Source organism: Sciurus carolinensis, chromosome 7 (genome assembly GCF_902686445.1).
Source record: "Sciurus carolinensis chromosome 7, mSciCar1.2, whole genome shotgun sequence".
NCBI lineage: Eukaryota > Metazoa > Chordata > Mammalia > Rodentia > Sciuridae > Sciurus > Sciurus carolinensis.
In genome coordinates, this window is record NC_062219.1 from 97,475,384 (window position 1) to 97,494,418 (window position 19,035).

A 19,035-nucleotide genomic window follows, 5' to 3' on the forward strand; every position below is an offset into this window, starting at 1 on the left:
AACTGTCATTCTAAGATTATTAGATGAGTAATTTGGAATAAAGCCAGTGGGTGTTTATTTTAGGGTATATTAGTTTCCCATTACTGCATAACAAATAACCAGAAATGTAGTGGCTTAAAACAACACATTTATTGTATCACTTTTCTATGGGTCAGATGTCCTGGCATGGCTGGAGTGAATCCTAATTTATTATTTGATGAGTGTTTGACTAGCCACTGTTTAAGTGCCCTATGTCAGTGAAGGTTCAGCTTTGTGCTGGCAAGTCTGACTTGAGTGCTCTCAAGTCAGCCACATATTCTGTTCTGATTGTTCCTGAAAGAGTCCAGCTTCATGCATGTCACAGCCTTTCCTCAGAGTCAGCTGTTATCCATACTTACAGAATGGGAGTGTTACTACAAGAAAAGCGGGTCCCAAGCCCTGTTTAGCTGCAGTGGATCAGGAGTTCTGTTCAGGAGGAAAAGCAGGCCATAGTACAAAATAATACACAATCTTCCCTACTAGAACAGATATCGTGTGGGACAGAGTGGATAATACAGGACTAAGAGTATTAGCAGATAATGGACATCTCATTGTAGAGCCACTATGAGGACACTGATTGATAGCTACATGATCAAAAAGAAAGACAAAAACAAACAGAATCTGGAAACAAGATTTACCAGAACAGCAATGACAAGAAGTGCCCTTCTGGGATCAAAGTATGTGCCTGTATTTAAAAATATAAATGATCCAAATTATTAAACTAAATATCCACATTATGAAACTAGAGGAAGAAAGAAGCAAGAAAAAGAAAGGAAGTAATGTTAGAAATAAGGGAAGTAGAGAATAAAAGAAAAAAATTTAAATCAATCCAAAAATTATTTCTTTATAAAGATCAGCAAAATTGGTAAATATTTAAATAGACTTATCAAGAAACAGAGTCAAAATTAATGCAATCAGGAACAAAAGTGGAGGTGTTACTACTGACCTTAAAATAGTATCCAGGATTACGCAGAAATATCATGAAAAACTGTACACTCACAGATTAACTGACAAAACTGGAAAGAAATAGAAAATCTGAAAAAAAAGCTGTGACGAATACAGATGAAACTGGTAATTAAAAAATTTCCTATGAAGAAACCCCAGATATACATATCTTTAATGGTGTATTTTACAAACATTCAAAACATAAAAACAAAGAATTCATTCCAATTTTGAGTAAATTTTCAAAAAAATAGAAGAGAGTATTTCTTAATCCATTTTACAAAGCCCATGTGATTTTGATGCCAAACCAAGCAAAGGCAACAAAAGAAAACACCAGATAAATATCCCTTATGAATACAGATAGAAATGTTCAGCAAAATACTACAAGTCAAATCTAGCATTTGCCTAGGATTATATGCCATTACAAAGGACATCTCAAAAAGCAAGTTTATTTTGATACCTATAGATCAATTAATGTAATGTACTATTACTAACTAAATAAGAGACAGAAACCCTATCAGCTTCTCAGTCTAATCAAGGAAAGCATCTGACAAAATCTAGCATCTTTTCATTATTTAGAAAAAAACAAAACAAAACAAAACTCAAGCACCAAAATTCAACCCTGAGAAAGGGAATCTATGAAAAACCCACAACTAATATCATATTCAGTGGTGAAAAACTGACTCTTTCTGCTTAAGATCAGGAATAAGATAATGAAGTCAACTTTTAACTTTTTTATTTAACATTATACTGAATGCTGTATAGTAGGCACTTAGACAAGAAAATGACACCTAGATTATAGAGGAAAAAATAAAAAAAGTTCTGTTTGTAGATGGTATGATCTTATATGTAGAAAATTCAAAGACTCTACTAAAAGTGCTATTGGAGATAATAAAAGTCTACCAGGTTTGTAGAACACTAGGTTAATATATAAAACAATTGTATTTCTTCTAGAAAAAAGTGATGGATGTTCTAAAGATTAAGAAAACTATCCCATTTACAATAACACCAATACAGTAAAACTCATAGGAGTAAATTCAACAAGAGAATAGTAAAAAAACATTGTTGAAAGATATTTGAAAAGATTTAAATAAGTGCAAAAGATGTCCTCTATTAATGTAGTAGAATATTAGTGTTGTTAAATGACATTTTCATTGCAGTCCTACCTGGGATTTTGGAATGAAATCCCAGGTGTCTTTTAGAGATTGACAGGCTGAACCTGATATATATGGAAATACAATGGCCAAAAAATATCTTGAAAATGTAAAACAAATTTGGAGATGTGAACTAAATTTTCAAACATATAACAATATTGGAACCCTGTCTCACACCATACAAAAATTTTAACTCAAAATAGATCCTAACATGTGATTTAAAACTATAAGATTCTATAATGGGGGGTGGGAGGGGTTAGCATTAGGTTTAGGGTTAGGTTTATGGTTAGGAATAAGGAGAGCGGTAAGAATGAAGGAAAGAAGGACTGTATAGAGGGAAAAGAGGGGTGGGAGGGGTGGGGGGGGAAAGGAAAAAAAAATAAACATCATTGCCCTATGTAAACGTAAAAAAAAAAAAAAAAAAAAGTATTGGAAGAAAATTTACAAAAATCCTAACAGTGGTTGTCTTTGACATGACATTAAGTGATTTTTCTTTTCTCTTCAAACCTTGGAATTGAACCCAGTGCCTTGCACATGTTAGGCAGACTCTTAACCACTGAACCACATGCCCAACTCTATTTTCTAGACTTTTTGACAATTTGCTTACATTACTTTCCTAGTAAACATACAAAAAAAAAAAAAAAAAAAAAGGATTTGATTTCAAGTAATTCTGGCCAAAAAAATAAAAAAATAAAATAAAACTATAAGATTCTTGTAAGAAAAACTGAAAGTAAATATGAATCATACAGTAGTGTGTGAAGACATCAAAAGCATAAGCAATAAAAACAAAACTGTCACACTATATCACAATTTAAAACTTTAGTTTTACAAATAAAAACAATAAAAAGAAATTAAGTACCAAACTATGAATAAACTTGAAAGCACAATTTCCTCTAAGATTGAGTACAATGACAGCATTGAACTGAAAAAATTTAATAATACCTTTTTTCTTCACTCCATTACCTAATGAATATTTAGCCTTAATAAATTAAGTCAGATTTTAAAATATAAAGAAGTATAGAAAATATTAATCTCTACAATAGTTGATTTTTAAGCAGCCTGAATCTTGAAAAATCTAGATACAGTCCAGGACACAGAAAGCAATTGGCTACTTACATATGTGTAAGTCTGAAATAAATGTATATTAAGAATGTGATCCCGATAGGGTTTTGCTTATTTTTATATCCCTGATGCCTGGAACCGTGCCTGACACCTCAAATAAGCTCATGAAGCCTCCTTAATGGATGAGTATCCTCATCAAACAGCACGTATGTGTCTCATGACATTTTGTACAGATGGAAAAGTTCTTTAGAAGAACAAGTATCTCTAATTTGCACATGTAAAGAAAACTTAGAATCGATTTATGTTATGTGACATTTACATTAAAGATTTCCTTTGGAAAGTAAGAATTTCAAACAGTGCCAGAAATGAAAAATGTCATGGTACCGTTATTGCTTATTTTTAAAAAATTAAAATTCTAAAATACCTAAGAATGTAATTGACATTAATGTGTTGTTTTCATGATTATTTAGAAGACCAAATAAACATTTGTTAAGCATTTAAATGACAAATAAAAATAGAGTGATAATAGTTTTGCAGCTACTGAATTTTGTCACTGTGCTGAGTAAACATTCAATTACCTGCCTCTAAGGTGACAAACATCATCCAAATAGGATCCCAGAACAGTTTTATTCAGACAGTGATAAATGTGGAACAATTTAGAGTTTAGATTTCAGTTGTGGTTATACTTAAGATTAGGATTGTGTTTTGATGTTGATAATTTTCTTTTCACTTGATTTCTTTTTTTTTTTTTTTTTTTTGGTAACAGGAATTGAACTCAGAGGTGTTTAACCACTGAGTAACATTCCCAGCCATTTTTATTTTTTATCTTCACAAAGGGTCTCACTAAGTTGCTGTAGCTGGTTTTGAACTTGCCATCTTCCTTAGCCTTCTGAGATGCTGGGATTACAGGTGTGTGCCACTGTGCCCAGCTTGATGGTTATATTTTAATGGAGACTTTTAAAATAAAGATAAATTTGAAGTTGGAGAAGGTGCTACTTGAGTTGTATAAATGTAGCAAAGATGTGTCTCTAAAGACATTTAAAATGTTCCACACAGGGCAAAACATATTTAAAACATGACCACAGGCTCTTTAGTTGTCTCTGAAAGGAACATAGGATTAACACACACAGAAGTACTAAAGCTTAGTAAAGAATTATTTATAGCAAAAAAAAAAATGGTACATGAATTGTATATGTGTTCATTAAAATTCATGGTAAATTATTTTTATCATGTTCTCAAATTTCTTTGCCTTTTCTGTAAAGTATATGATTTTAACATAGACCACACTATTTTTTAAACTTCTAAGATAAATATTAAGCATAAGATATGTCCAATGGACACATTTCAAAGGACCCACATTTTTATACTTAGTATGAATTGCTTTTTATTTTCCAATGATGTGTACTTTCTTCAAATTCAAGCATTGATGGGGTTTTGGAACTTAAGCTAATAGGAGTAATTTCTTTTTTATATTTGTACTAAGTCTTTCTCTTTAAACCCTTTTAGTTCACATATGTATTGACTTTTACTGTTTTATCTTATAACATATTTTGAGATTAAATATATTGTTATGGTTGGTAATTTAGCCCAGAATAATTATTCCTTGTTGTCATGTCCAGCAAACTGTTCCAGTCCTTCTCAAATTCTAGGCTGCTGCCATCTACATCCTCTGCTACCATGATTTCCTGATTTTCTACCTCATTGTGTTCTCTTTCTATTCCTGACATTGTCATCAGGAAGATACTTTGAAAGGAGATGATAAGCACACCATCCTACCTCCCACCCTTCTCCCACCTACACACAGCCCATCATCCAGTTCAGTCCCTGTGATTTGAATACATTGCTTTTACCCAAAGACCAACATTCTTAACAGGGTCCATGAGTGCCTGAACAATCTTATCCTTCCAAAGGAATCTCTTTCCATTTATCAATTTTGCCATGCCCTTGAGTTTTCTCACATATCATTTTTTTGACCTAGAAGATCTCCATCAATGCTCTTTTCTCTTGCCCTTGCCCCAGCTTCCTACATGTCACACTCCTTCCTATATGTCACACTCCTTCCTATATGTCACACTCCTTCCTATATGTCACATTCTTTCTGGAATACTCTCCCAGGAGAGGTTTCCTGATGATTCCAGTCATATGTTGCTATGGGATGCAAATGTTTCCTAGGGCAATGCTTGGCACATGATTGTCATTTGATACATATTTGTAGATTAAGCAATTTAAGCAAAAATGTTTCCTTGTATTTTTCTGATTCTTTTCTGTTTCTCCAGAAATGAGTTCTTTGCCTTTCTTCCTTGTTCATCTTCTAAACATGTGTTTCTCAAGTTCCTCTCCTGTGCTTTCCTTTCCCTTAACAACTTTATGACTAGTGACTTCATGACTTTATGACTTAGCAACTTTATGAGTTGTACTTCTATGTTGAATATTCCTGGGCATACATTTTCAACTTAAATGTATTTCTCAGTTCCTCTGAATATAGAGCTGCTAGGTTTCTCTGTTTGGAGTACACCTTAAATTGAATTTATTACAATTTTTTCATAAAAATGTTCAGTCCAGTATTCCATAATTTTGTTAAAAGTACATTGTCTTTTTGATTATCTGTGTACAGAGCATGCCATGACTCTGAGTGAAGTTATGTGTACATTGGTGAGAAAGGGGATAAAGATTTGTTCATCCTTACCCCTCTGATGTCCTTCCAGTTCCATACTTGAGAAGTCTTGTTGAGAATACTAACTGCATTCTCTCACCTTTTTTTTTTTTCCTGTGGCTAGCATTCTAAATTGTGAGCCCATTATTATTTATCAAGATTGCACCAAACAGCTTTTTTTTTTTACCAAACAGCTTTTAATGAACTCCCTCAGTTTTTTTTTCACTATTTTATAGCGTCTTTCCCAAATGTTTCTCCCATTTACAGCTGATTTTCCTGCCTTTTTTTCTATGCCAACATTATGCTGTCCTGTTCAATGTTCAGAAAAACAAAACAAAACAATAAGAAGAAATCCTAGCTTTCCCGTGGCAGAACCAGTTCTTACTTTTTCTTTCATTCTTTAAAATTAAATTTGTATCTGTATTAATTTTATTTTTATTAAATTTTTATTTTTATTCATCAGTAAGTTTTTTCTTGGTGTGTTATCATTGTACATAAAGATGGGATTCGTTTTAAAAAATTCATACAAATATAAGCATAATTTGGTCTATTTCATTCCCGCATGCCCTGCTTTCCCTCCTGTTCTTTCTCCTTTGATTACCTTCCTCTATTCTTCTAGTCTGTCTTCTATATTCATGAGGTCCCTTTCCTTTCATTTTTCTTTCTTGCTTCCATATATGAAATTAGACATATACCCCATGACTTTATGAGTCTAGCTAATATCCAGTTCTATCTATTTTCCTGCAAATGGCATTGTTTTGTATTCTTTAATAGCTAAATAAAATTCCATTGTGTGCATATACACTACATTTCTTTATCCATTCCTCTTTGATGGACATTTAGACTGGTTCCATAATTGTGAGTTGTGCTGCTATACACATGGTTATATGTTATCATTATTGTATGCTGACATTAATCCTTTTGGATTAATACCAAGGATTGGTATAGCAGGGTCATATGGTATTTCCAAACCTAGTCTTTTGAGGAAACTTCATACTGATTTTCATAGTGGTTGTTCTAATTTGCAGTCCTACTAACAGTGTATTAGAATTCATTTTTCCCCACTTTCTCAACAGCATTTATTATTTGCTATTCTAACTGGGGTAAGATGAAATCTCAGTGTAGTTTCAATTTGCATTTCCCTGATTGCCAAAAATATAAACATTTTTTTATGTATTTATTGTCCATTTGTATTTCTTATTTTGAGTAATGTCTATTTAGTTATTTGCCCATTTATTGACTGAGTTATTACATTTTTTGAGATCTTTATATATTCTTGATATTAACCTCTGTCAGAAGAGTAACTAGTTCTTTCTATTTTCCCTTGAATTCTCATACCACTTTTTCTGTATTTCTTTTATAGCACTTATCAGTTTCCTCTGTAATTATAATAGTATATATTATATATGCTATTATATAACATATATATATATATATAACACACACACACACACATATATATTACATATATACATACATATACACACATACAAACCATTTTCCCCTCAGTGAAGTTGGAAGTTTTCTGAAAGAAATTCTTATGTATGGTTCAATTTGCATTCTCTGTATATTTAATAAATTCTAGGTGATAAATAAATGTGTTTAGTGAGTCACTGTACTGATTCCATCCTTGATTTTAGTTATAGGCTACATAAGCATATTTTATTCAGTAAATATAGTCGTATTTGACTACAGTTACCACACCAGTAGCCTACAGTTACCAACTAGTAGTTCAATTCAATCTTTAACCTATCAATCAGATTAATCCAAGCAGGTTATAACTAGCATAATTTAATCATTTCATCTCTGAAAATGACTGCATTGTCACATGAAATTTTTGGGTGGCTATAACATTCATCCCTCAACACCCCAAAATGCATGTCTGTCTCCCTATGCATAATGCATTTAGTTCATCTGCAAGAGTTCTCATATTCTAAATGTTTCCAGAATTTCTCAAAAGTACAAGTCCAAAGTCTGTTCTGAGACTCAAGGCAAATTTTTATTTGTGAGTACCTGTAAAAATAAAAATCAAGCTACATGCATTCAATGTGTACTGGCCCATAGTAAACATTCCCATTCTAAAGGGAAGAATATGGACTTAAAAGGAGGGAAGGAAACAACATAAGACCAAAACAGCTGTACAAATAAATCCTAAAGCTCCATATCCAGCAACTGAAGTACATCCTAAGGCAATGTGATCTTCAAAAGGCTTGTGCAGCCCCAACCCTCCGCCCTTACCTGTTTCAGTCAACATGGCCTGTGTCTTACGCTGGTTGTGTGAACAGCCAGTGTCTTTGCACAGCAAGCAGTTCATGTAACTGGCATCGTCCGTTCCAGCTTTGGCTCCATTCTCAAAATTCACACATTGCCTTCTCAGAGACTGCCAACAGGAGTTCTCTACCTGCCTGACCTCCCATGCCATCCTTTGAAATCTTGGTGGAAGCCTCTGTGAACTCTTAACTCTAGCATCCTGCATTCCTATAGAACTAGTACCACATGAATGAAAACAAGGTCTACTGCCACCTTGTGCAGTAGCGAACCCCTTTCGACCATGGCTATAGCAGCCTCTGAGTGCCTGCACAGCTCCATATGGTGAGAAGAATGCTGGGAAAATGAATTCCTACGCACCCCTGTGTGACCTCTGTGCCCCCATGGTCTCTTCTCAAATTTTCACTTTTACACCCTTGAGCTTTCCTGTGTGTGGTCTTGCTGATCCCTGAGATATCCTCAAGGCATCTTTTCTTTTGTCTCTCTACAATGCACGTGATTTCTCTTTAGTGGCCAAGATGTCTTCAGCAACTCCACTTTTCTTATCCCCAATTTTACATGTGCTGCTTCTCTGGTCTAACTGTGAGTTTTTCAGATCTTTCCTCTCTATTTTATACTTCCTATTCTCATAGTAAATCTGGCTAAAAGCTGTAAGCAATGTCCATGACCCCACCTGAATGCTGTGCTGCCTTGAAATTTCTTCCACCAAATGAATTAGTCCATCATTTTTAAATTCAACCTCATTCAATCTCAGGACGTGAACAAAATGTTGACATGTTCTTTGCCAGAATAAAACACAAATGGCCTCTAGTCCAATAGAGTCTTACTTTTTCTCTGAAACTTCATGAACATAGTCTTTTCTCTACAGGACCTATCAGCATTCTGGTCTTCTGAGCTCACACCATTAAGCTCAGTTTACAGCATTTTAAGTCTTCTTCAGCTTGCATTTCCAAACTTTTCCAAACTCCTCCTACAAACCAGTTCCAAAGGTTTCTTAACCACATTGGAACTTCTCAGTACCAATTTGTGTATTAGCCAGTTTTTTTTTATCACTGTGACCAAAATATGTGACAAAACAACTTAGAAGAAGGAAGAAAAGTTTAATTTGTGGTCATAGTTTCAGAGGTTCAGTTCATGGCCAGCTGATTCAGTTGCTCTGGGCCTAATATGAGGCCAAACACCATGATAGAAGGTGTGACATAGGAAGGCTGCTCAGATCACGGCAGCCAAGTAGCAGAAAGAGAATTCATGAGGCAGGGATGAGATATAGTCCATGGCCATGCTCCTAGTGGCCCTTGTCCTCCAGCTATGCTCTACCTATCTATGATTACCACCCAGACATCCATTCAAATTATTAACCCATTAAATGGATCAGTCCATTGTTTAGACTGCAGCCCTCATAATCTAATCATTTCATCTCTGAACTGCATGGCCACATGAGATTTTCAGGGAACATCTCATATCCAAACTGTAAGAATTGACAGGGTTATTGGAATTAGTTTATTAACATGTGACCAGAAAAATGTCACAAGTAAAAGCAAAGGGTATTTCACGAATACTGATGAAATAACCTTAATCATGAGAAATAAGTCCAGTCCATCTGTAGATGAAGTATTCTGGTACATCCTACAATTAGAGAATGAACTGTCTAATTGAGACATATTTATGTCCAATGTTATTGAAGTCTTTTTTTCACCTAATTTTAAACTGCTCTTTACTATGTTAAAAATGTACCTAAAAGGTTTTTTAATAAGTACTTGTTTTGTCATCAGTTATGTTTTGTTGATTTTCAAATTCATTAAAATATGTTATTTTGTTTAATTTCACTCATAACAATTTAATACTTGCTTATAGAAATAAGTTTGAAATCTGGTTAAACTTGGCTAAAAGTTGCTCAAAAAATTTTTAACAAGGTTATTATAAAACAACTGTACAATGCCTTAAATGGTTAATTACACAAATTTGATTTTCTTAAATCACATAAATAATTTAAAATTATTTGAAGGTATTTAATATGAAAACATATAACATTAACATGTTCACTCTATTAAGCCTTAAGAATCTTAGAGATTCCAAAGATCTTGAACTTGGTTAAATATTGAAGGCACTTCTATATAGTGGGTTTTTTAAAATTTTATTTTCTGCATTTAAAAGGGGTTGCATTAAATGAAAGGTTAGAAACAGTTGGTGTCATGATTAGAAACACCTGTCATGATTATGTGTATTGGCTTTGTTTGAAGGGTTCTTAGTATAAGATGAAACTGTAGAGGAAAACTGTTTTATTAGAACAACTTTTGTATTGGCTATTTTCAGAGTTTTATCTTAAATTGCTAAATGTAAAACAAAACAAAAAATATGTATCCAGCTTCATAATTACTTCTGTTATTTTAAATCTCAAACAGAAATAGTATCCAAGTCCAAAGAAAGTATTCTGGACCATTTCTCAGTGCTGACTCCAGAAACCTCAGACATTGTGGAAAGGATAAAATTATGTAGGCAAACTTAAAATATATTAAATACTTGTTAGTAAAAGCAAATGATATATTGTGCATTTATAAATTTCAAAAACACATATGGTTCATATTATTCATAAAAGAAACTGCATCTCCAAAGTCCCTCAGAGATTTCTGAGATTAGATCTGATTATACAGCATCTTAATTCTGTTGTGTATCTGTGTTTTATTTAAACAGGTAGAGCTTGTGAATGAATTAAAGGGGATGCTTCTGTTTTTGCTTAAAGACAATTTGATTTCAATTGGTTACCAAATAGAAATAATACTGTGTTAAAATACAAGTGTGAAATATGTCACAAAAACCAAGGGAAAGAACAGAAATCCTTTGAGTAGGGACCTTGTATGTGTTCTGTCAATAAGTTGTCTTTAGCCAGAATTGTGTGAAGTGCTGTCTCTTTTCATAATCATAAGCTTTCCCAGTAGAGACATCACTTTGAGTTCTTTGGTGTTTTTGAGTTAGATATTTTATTATCATCAATAAAAGGGAAAGAAATTTCTGTAACAGAGAACTAAAGAGAAATCCAGTCAAATTTTACACAGCTGCACTTGTTCTACATAATGTCTTATAACCATTATGCGATATTTATTACATTCAAGAGAATATGTGTAACTTTTACATACAATGTAAAAGAAAATAAATGAGCATCATTGAACCCATAAGTTAAAGTCTAAAACATAAAGTATTGTTTTGCTACTGCCTGGGTTTTCCTTGGACAACATCCCCTACTCCCCATTGTCAGAGATTAACAGATCCCAAGTTTTCTGTGTATTATGTTATTTGGAGAATACATATACTACTAATTCATGTATTCCTAGTGTTTAATTTCACTTGGTTTGAGTTTTACAAAAATAGTGGCATACATCTAAAGATTGAATTTTTTGCTTTAAACTATATTTCTTGTATTTATTAATGATATCTCTTATAGTCATGGGAAATTAATATTTGCTGCTATTTAATATTCTACTGTGAATATGTCATGATTTACTTAGCCATCTGTACTAGTCAGGATTCTGACAGGCATACAGAAGCCACTCTCTATATACAATAGTTAATAAGCTATAATTCAGGGTCAGTATAACAGGTGGAAGAGATAAGAGAAGGGACCTCAGGAAAGTTGTCATTCATAGGCATTGCAGATCTGAGATCTCAGGATAGAAGACCAGAGCACCACAAAACATTGGGAAGCAGATCTTGAACACAAAGCAGGAATTTGGAAAGAGTCTGAAAGTTTGCAGAGAACATGAAGTGGGAGCTTATGGAGAGGTGTGTTGAGCTTCTGCATCCATGTAGTTGGAGCTCCTGTCTGATTATTCAGGACTTGCCAACAATAATGGACACTGATTCATGCTCACTTTTCAAATCTCATGCAACTTTTCAGTACTGACAAAATTCATAACAAAAGGAAGTGTACATGGAAAGGGATCTGGGAAAAAATTGGGACACTTAGTCATCAGTGTTGGTTATGGTGTCAGGTTTACCACTTACTATTCTTGAATTGGTTATCATTTTCCACCAATGCCAAGATATAGGTTAAATACTTTTATAGATTTACTATATAGTGCCAAAATTATTGTATCCCCAAAGGAGAGAATATAAATACCCATGGAGTCACATTCTGACTAATGCTTGTTATCTGCCTTCATTTTTATCATCATAATGCATCTAAGATGATATGTAATTGTGACTTTAGTTTGACTTTTGTCTAATTTCTAATGAAGTTGTACTTTCCCTGTTTCTATTTTAATGATGAAGAATGTACCAGAATTTAGTGATGCTGTGATGAAGTGATTTTTTTTAAAATTATGGATAGTCAGACTATGCATTAGGTATCTAGATTTCTTACTGCTGCTGCAACAATCATAAACTTAGTGTCTTATGAGCATGAGCTATCTAAAATTGTATGTGTACAATATCTTTAGTAATGTGTTTCACACATTCTTTGAAGTTTTAATAAATAATAATAATAAAATAATAAAATATTAATAAATAATAAATAAATAAAATAATAATAAATAAATTTATTCCTAGAATATCTGGGAGTTTCTGTTGTTGCTATTTTAAATAGCATCTCTTTTTAAAAATATATTCTAATTATGTTACTGGAATGCAAAAATATAATTTATTTTTAATATTGATTTTTACAAGGAAACTTGCTAAGCTTTCTTACTAATAATTTCCTTGAAATTAAGTTTTGTATATATATATATATAATTGTATAAACTACATCTTTTTATTTTTCTAAGTTTATTCTTCTTCAATTGCTTTTATCTTTGGGTTTGAATAAGATATCAAGAATGCACTTTTACCTCATCCTCGCCAACACCTATACTAAAAGGACTTAAAATCAGCATACTACAGAGATACAGCCACATCAATGTTCATTGCTGCTCAATTCACCATAGCCAGAGTGTGGAACCAACCTAGATGCCCTTCAGTTGATGAATGGATAAAGAAACTGTGGCATATATATACAATGGAATATTACTCCGCAATGAAGAATGATAAAATTATGGCATTTGCAGGCAAATGGATGAAATTGGAGAATATCATGCTAAGTGAGATAAGCCAATCTCAAAAAACTAAAGGACGAATGATCTCGCTGATAAGCGGATGAGGACATATAATGGGGGCTGGGAGGGGTTAGCATTAGGTTTAGGGTTAGGTTTAGGGTTAGGGATAAGGAGTGTGGTAAGAATGAAGGAAAGAAGGACTGTATAGAGGGAAAAGAGGGGTGGGAGGGGTGGGGGGAAGGGAAAAAATAATGAATCAAACATCATTGCCCTATGTAAACGTATGATTACACAAATGGTATGCCTTGACTCCATGTACAAATAGAGAAACAACATGTATCCCATTTGTATACAATAATAATACAAAAAAAAAAAAAAAAAAAGAAGTACTTCAGAGAGAGGGGAACCTGACCTGATTTAGGTCAGAAACATGGATTTACATAAGGAAAGGGAAAGCATTAGAGAAGGAATAAGTAATGGCAGCAAAAGCAGATTAAAAGAGAAAAAATATTTAAATCATCTCAATAGATACAGAAAAGATATGGCCTAAAATAAAGCAATACTTTCATAAAAAAAAAAAAAAAGAATGCACTTTTACCTTGTTTCCAATTTTGTTTTACCATTATGTTCACTTTTTTTTTTTTTTTTTCATTTTGAGTAAAAATCTTAGGTCAGTTGAGGAAGTTTCCTCTTATGTTCACAAGATGATGTTTCTATGATTAAATTTGAATTTTATCAATTTTTTTCCATCCAAATCTAATTTTAGCTCTTTTCTACATTTTTTAATGAGTAATTTACAATTAGTGATTATAAATCTTAAACTATTTTGTTATCTATAATAAACATATTTCAGTTTTGATGTATTCTTTGTATTTCCAACAGATCTTGCTTAGACTACTATTTTGTTGAGTGGATTTTTTCACTGTTTTTTATGAGTGACTCTAGTCTATAAATTTCCTTTTCTGATTTAGTTTTGGAATAAAGGTTATAATAGCCTGTTAAAATGAGCTATGGGATATTTCCCATTTAATTCTCAGAAATAGTCCACATAGTTAAGAATAGTGTATTTCCTGTAAACCTAATCAGATTCCTCTGTACAACTTGTGGAACTAGTATTTTCTGGTAGTACATTTCACCACGATCTTATTTGTAAAATTATATATATGGCTTTTCAGTCACCTCATTTTCCTTTTCTCTACTTTTAATTGAAATGTTATTTATATGAGATGAATTACACAGACCTTAAGAGGGCAACTTGATGAATTTTGAGGAAAGTGTACCTATATCTCCAACAAAATGCAACAGTTCCTTACTCCACATGGATCCTCATGATGCTCTCTAGCCACAAACTTTCCAGCCTTCTATTCTCAACAGGCAGCCACTATTGTGAATTCTAACAGCCTATATTACTTTTGCCTCTAGAATTTTGCATAGTAGAATCTAACATGACATACTCTTGTATCTAGTTTGTTTCTCTCAAGTATCTGTGAGATACATCCATGTTGTGTCATCCACTGATTAATTTTTTTCTAGTTATGTGTAAACTCCTTTGTTCTCCTAGGATGGACATTCATTTATTTCTAGTTTAATTTCGATTGTGAATAATAGTTCATCAACATTTTTTTTTCTGGGAGCAGCGTACCAGGGATTGAACTCAGGGGCACTTGGCCACTGAGCCATATCCTCAGCCCTATTTCGTATTTTATTTAGAGATGGGGTCTCACTGAGTTGCCTAGCACCTTCTTTTTGCAGAGTCTGACTTTGAACTCCAGATCCTCCTTTCTCAGCCTCCTAAGCTGCTGGGATTACAGGCATGTGCCACCACACCTCTGCTTATCAACTTTCTTATACATGTTATTTTGTGAACATATGTTTTTATATCTCTTGGGTAAATACTTAAGAGTAGAATTCCTGGGTATTAATGGACCTCTACAATTAACTTCAAAAATAACTACTCAATTTCTTTCCAAGATACCTGTTTCATTTTAAATTACCAACAGTGATTCCTCCAGTAATTCCACATTTCCATCATTTTTTGTTCTGTCTTCATTTGGCTACATTCTTCTTTTAGTTTTAGCCATTATGGATTGCATGTATATGTGCTTTTATTGGTTGTTGGAATTTATTATAGATTTTTCTGTACTAGTCATTTATCAGATGTAAAATATTTTTCCCCCCATCTGTGACTTCTCTGTTCAATTTTTAGTGGATTTCTGGATCAGCAGGTTTGTGTGTGTGTGTGTGTGTGTGTGTGTGTGTGTGTGTGTGCGCATCTTGCTTCCTAATTAAGTAATATTTTCCTAGTTTAAGTTTACAGTATTTATTCCTGCTTTCTTCCTAGAATCTTTATAATTTTAGCTTTTACATTTATATCTATGGTCAATATGAAAATAATTGGTAGTGCAGTAGTGCAGTTATTAATCCTGGTGACTCAGGAGATGGAGGGAGGAGGATCACAGGTTTGAGGGCATCCTCAGCATGCTCAGTGAGACCTGTGTCTGAAAATGAAAAATGGGGAATTGCTGGGAGTGTAGCTCAGTGGTAAAGCACCCTGGCTTCAATCCTCAATGCCCTCCCCTCCCCCAAAAAAATCTGAAAATAAGGTAGATTTGCCTATTTGCCTAAGTGTGAAGTAAGGTATAAAAGGTATTTCTGTGGTGCTTTTGTCTAAGTTTGTTTTCTTTCTTTTTATTTTTTTGCATATAGACATAATTTTTTAGCAGCATTTGTTGAAAGACTTTACAGATTTTCTTCCATCGACTTGTATATTAAAAAATAATTAGTAATCTATGCTTAAATTTCCTGGGTACTAACCTATACTATTTATCTGTATACCTACACATACAACAAATAACACTCCTGTGCAATATTGAATAAATGTGTTTATAGTAAATATCCTTCTTTAACATGAGCTTAGGGGGGAAATATTTCATTTTTTATAGTTAAGTATGACGTATTTGTTTTTACAATATTTTAATGACATTTAAATATATTGTTACTGTAATATAATTCACATACCATATAATATACCCTCTAAAATATATAATCCATTCATTTTAGTTTGTTTACAAAGTTATTCAAGCATCACCAAGATCCATTTTAAAATATCATCTTATCTAAAAGAGAATCTCTTTGTTAGCCATCATTCAGCATTTTTCTCTTTCTCCCCCCAATCTATTGTTTGTCCAAACCCCAAGTCTCAGGAAATTATTTTATATGACAAACTTGGTTCTGGGAATCATGGTTTTAAGAAATAGAAAAATGCTGACTTAGCAATCACTGAATTTTGTTTGTTTGTTCTTCATGCTCCAACATACTTTTGGGTACTTTTTAATCACCTCGTATTTTATAATTAATTATTTGTAGCATGTATGATAATCTGGGACATTTGATTTGATAATTTTTTTAGTAGCTTTGATGCAAACTCTGATAATTGTTCTTAATCTGCCTGCTTTTATCCATGTTTTAGGATGAATAAGCAAATTGTTTGTAATCCCAGAATTTTTCACTTACAAAAACTGTGTGTGTGTATGTATGTATACTGTACTTCTATTTTTAACTTTATTTATTCACTTCTTTTATTTGCTTTTTTTATTCACTTCTTTTATTTGTCCTAAGAACAACTCTAAAACAGAGAATATAAGATTGGAGAATAATTAAGTGCTTTTCTTCCCAGTCATGAAATTTGTTATAGAATATTATAGGCATCATCAATGTTTACAAAAATTAACTTTATATTTTATTTTATAAATAAATTTTAAATGTAAACTTTTAAATTTTGAAGATCTATGGACTTAGGTTAAAGAAATTTAGTTGATAATCTATTTAGAGAGAAAAAGCTTATAGAATTTTACATCCCTTGTGGTTCTCCCTGATTTCTTTCCATAAAGCATGATGGTAATCATTCAATTGGGTAAGTATACGTGTTTAGCATAGTATTAATATTGGCATTTCTCTATTAACAGGTATCCCTTTTTAAATGGGTCATAGGGGTCTGAAATAGTTTCATGTCTCTGGATGGCCTAACTTTCCCACCCAATTATAAAGTTGGAAAAACATATAACCCTTCGGTTATTCTTGACGCATATCATTCTTTTACTGTACCCTAAAACAGACTGTCTATTGATTTTGTTTCCTAGTTCAATTTTGTGGGGAAATTGCTTGGACCAAGAGGAAACTCCTTGAAGAGGCTACAGGAAGAAACAGGTGCTAAAATGTCTATCCTGGGCAAAGGATCAATGAGAGATAAAGCAAAGGTACTGATCTTGAATTTAATGTTTAACACAGGCAGGAGTTACCTGTTAAATGGGTGGTCACATTTACAAGCTCATCTGAATTGCCCTTCCAACATTGGCTATGATTTCTGTCTTCTGGAACCACCCAGTTGCGTGGTCTGATGTCTCCTCTATCTTCATAAAAATCAATTATTGCTTCCCCCTTTTTTATAGAACATATATTCTGCATTTTTATCCACTTTAGTCCTTTGTGTAAGCTGCTATCATACCTTTTCACTTTGTACATCCTGTGTAGAATATTTCTATATGTCTGTGTTCATTTTCTTTAATTCCCTAGCTGGATCTCTTTTCTTTCTTCAATCTTATCACCTAATCACATCTATTGTATCATTCTCTCATTTTATCTTGCTGCTCTATTTCACTTTGATCCTCTTACCTGAAGCAATTTCAAATACTTATCTGCAAATCTAAGAGAATCCTGGTTATGTCTTGAAATGTTTCAATGATATTAAACAACTCATCTGACCCCTCAGAAGAATGATAATCCAAGAAATATTTCAAGTTTGATGTTTGAAATCATTTATTTCACATCTGAACTACATCATTTCCTATTTTATAAAGTGATAGCAATTTCTATGTGAGCAAATTCAGTGTTTGGGAGAAATAACTATTTGTAGAGATTTATTCATAAAGTATCTTTGAAAATTTGTTGGGAAGTGGTGGCTTGGTATAGTAATATCATTTGATGATATTCTAATTTTATGGTTTGATATATTATTATGGAAAATGAAAATGTTCAGGCACATAGCTGGCTACAGGAATACTTAAAAACTACTTAGGAGTTCTTTCTTCAAACTATTAATGAAACATCTTAAGTGAAGGAATTTCTAGTGGAAAATGCCACCAAACTGGTGAATAATATATTGTGCAGAAAATAAGTTATTGTCATAAGTCTGTATTTAGAGTTTCAGCAAGATACCTTAAGTGGGTGCTGTTTTAGAATGGTTCAATAGTCCACTCTGTAAATGACAACAGGGATCTCTATAACCTGTGATCATTCTATACTATGTAATTCCAGAAATGAATATATTTTTGCCAATCCTGCCTCTAGTTTCTCTGGCCCCATTTAGAAGAAATATTACGAGTAATTAAGAGCATCTAGTCATGATAAGCTTTGACCCTAGCTCCAAACTGATTTAGATTTTCTTTGCACATGAGATAAAATGACACATGATAATCTCTATGCCTTTATATATTCTTTCATATTTGTTCTCGTTATATTCCCAAGATTCCTCATGGTCTTGCAATATAATTTTTGTGTGGGCTTCTGTGCCCTTACACATGCTTTAAAAAATCTGTCAGTCATTGTCTCTCCAGCAGAATTTCCCTGAACTCCTACAATAACCTGACTACTTTCTCATCACGTAATGTATTTTACTGAATTATCTGTTTATCTCATTAAACTGTAAGCTTCTATAGTCTGGAGAAATGTTCTAGTTCAATTTTTATTTGAATCTTCATGTAGTCTCTCCCTATCTTCTAAAATAGGTATATATTTTTATCCCTACGTATTTGGACATTTTTTGCTGTTCATAAATTTTTAAATTGGATTCCTTTTCCCTGTGAGCCTGTTAGATACCAGCACAAGTGCTAGAAAATCCAATAGAAACAAATTTCCT

General features: G+C 32.9%; 1 protein-coding gene across 6 annotated transcripts in view; it reads left to right on the forward strand.

Annotated features, from left to right (window-relative positions):
* The window catches only part of Khdrbs2 (KH RNA binding domain containing, signal transduction associated 2), a 616,356-nt gene that overhangs the window by 215,307 nt on the left and 382,014 nt on the right, over positions 1-19,035 (forward strand). For all 6 annotated transcript variants that reach the window (XR_007109614.1, XR_007109613.1, XR_007109616.1 and 3 more), the window contains exon 3: positions 17,261-17,377. Coding sequence is in view for 2 of the 6 variants with exons in the window: in XM_047559804.1 (XP_047415760.1) it covers positions 17,261-17,377 (117 nt within the window). In the remaining 4 variants the exon portion in view is untranslated. The remainder of the gene's footprint in view (positions 1-17,260; positions 17,378-19,035) is intronic.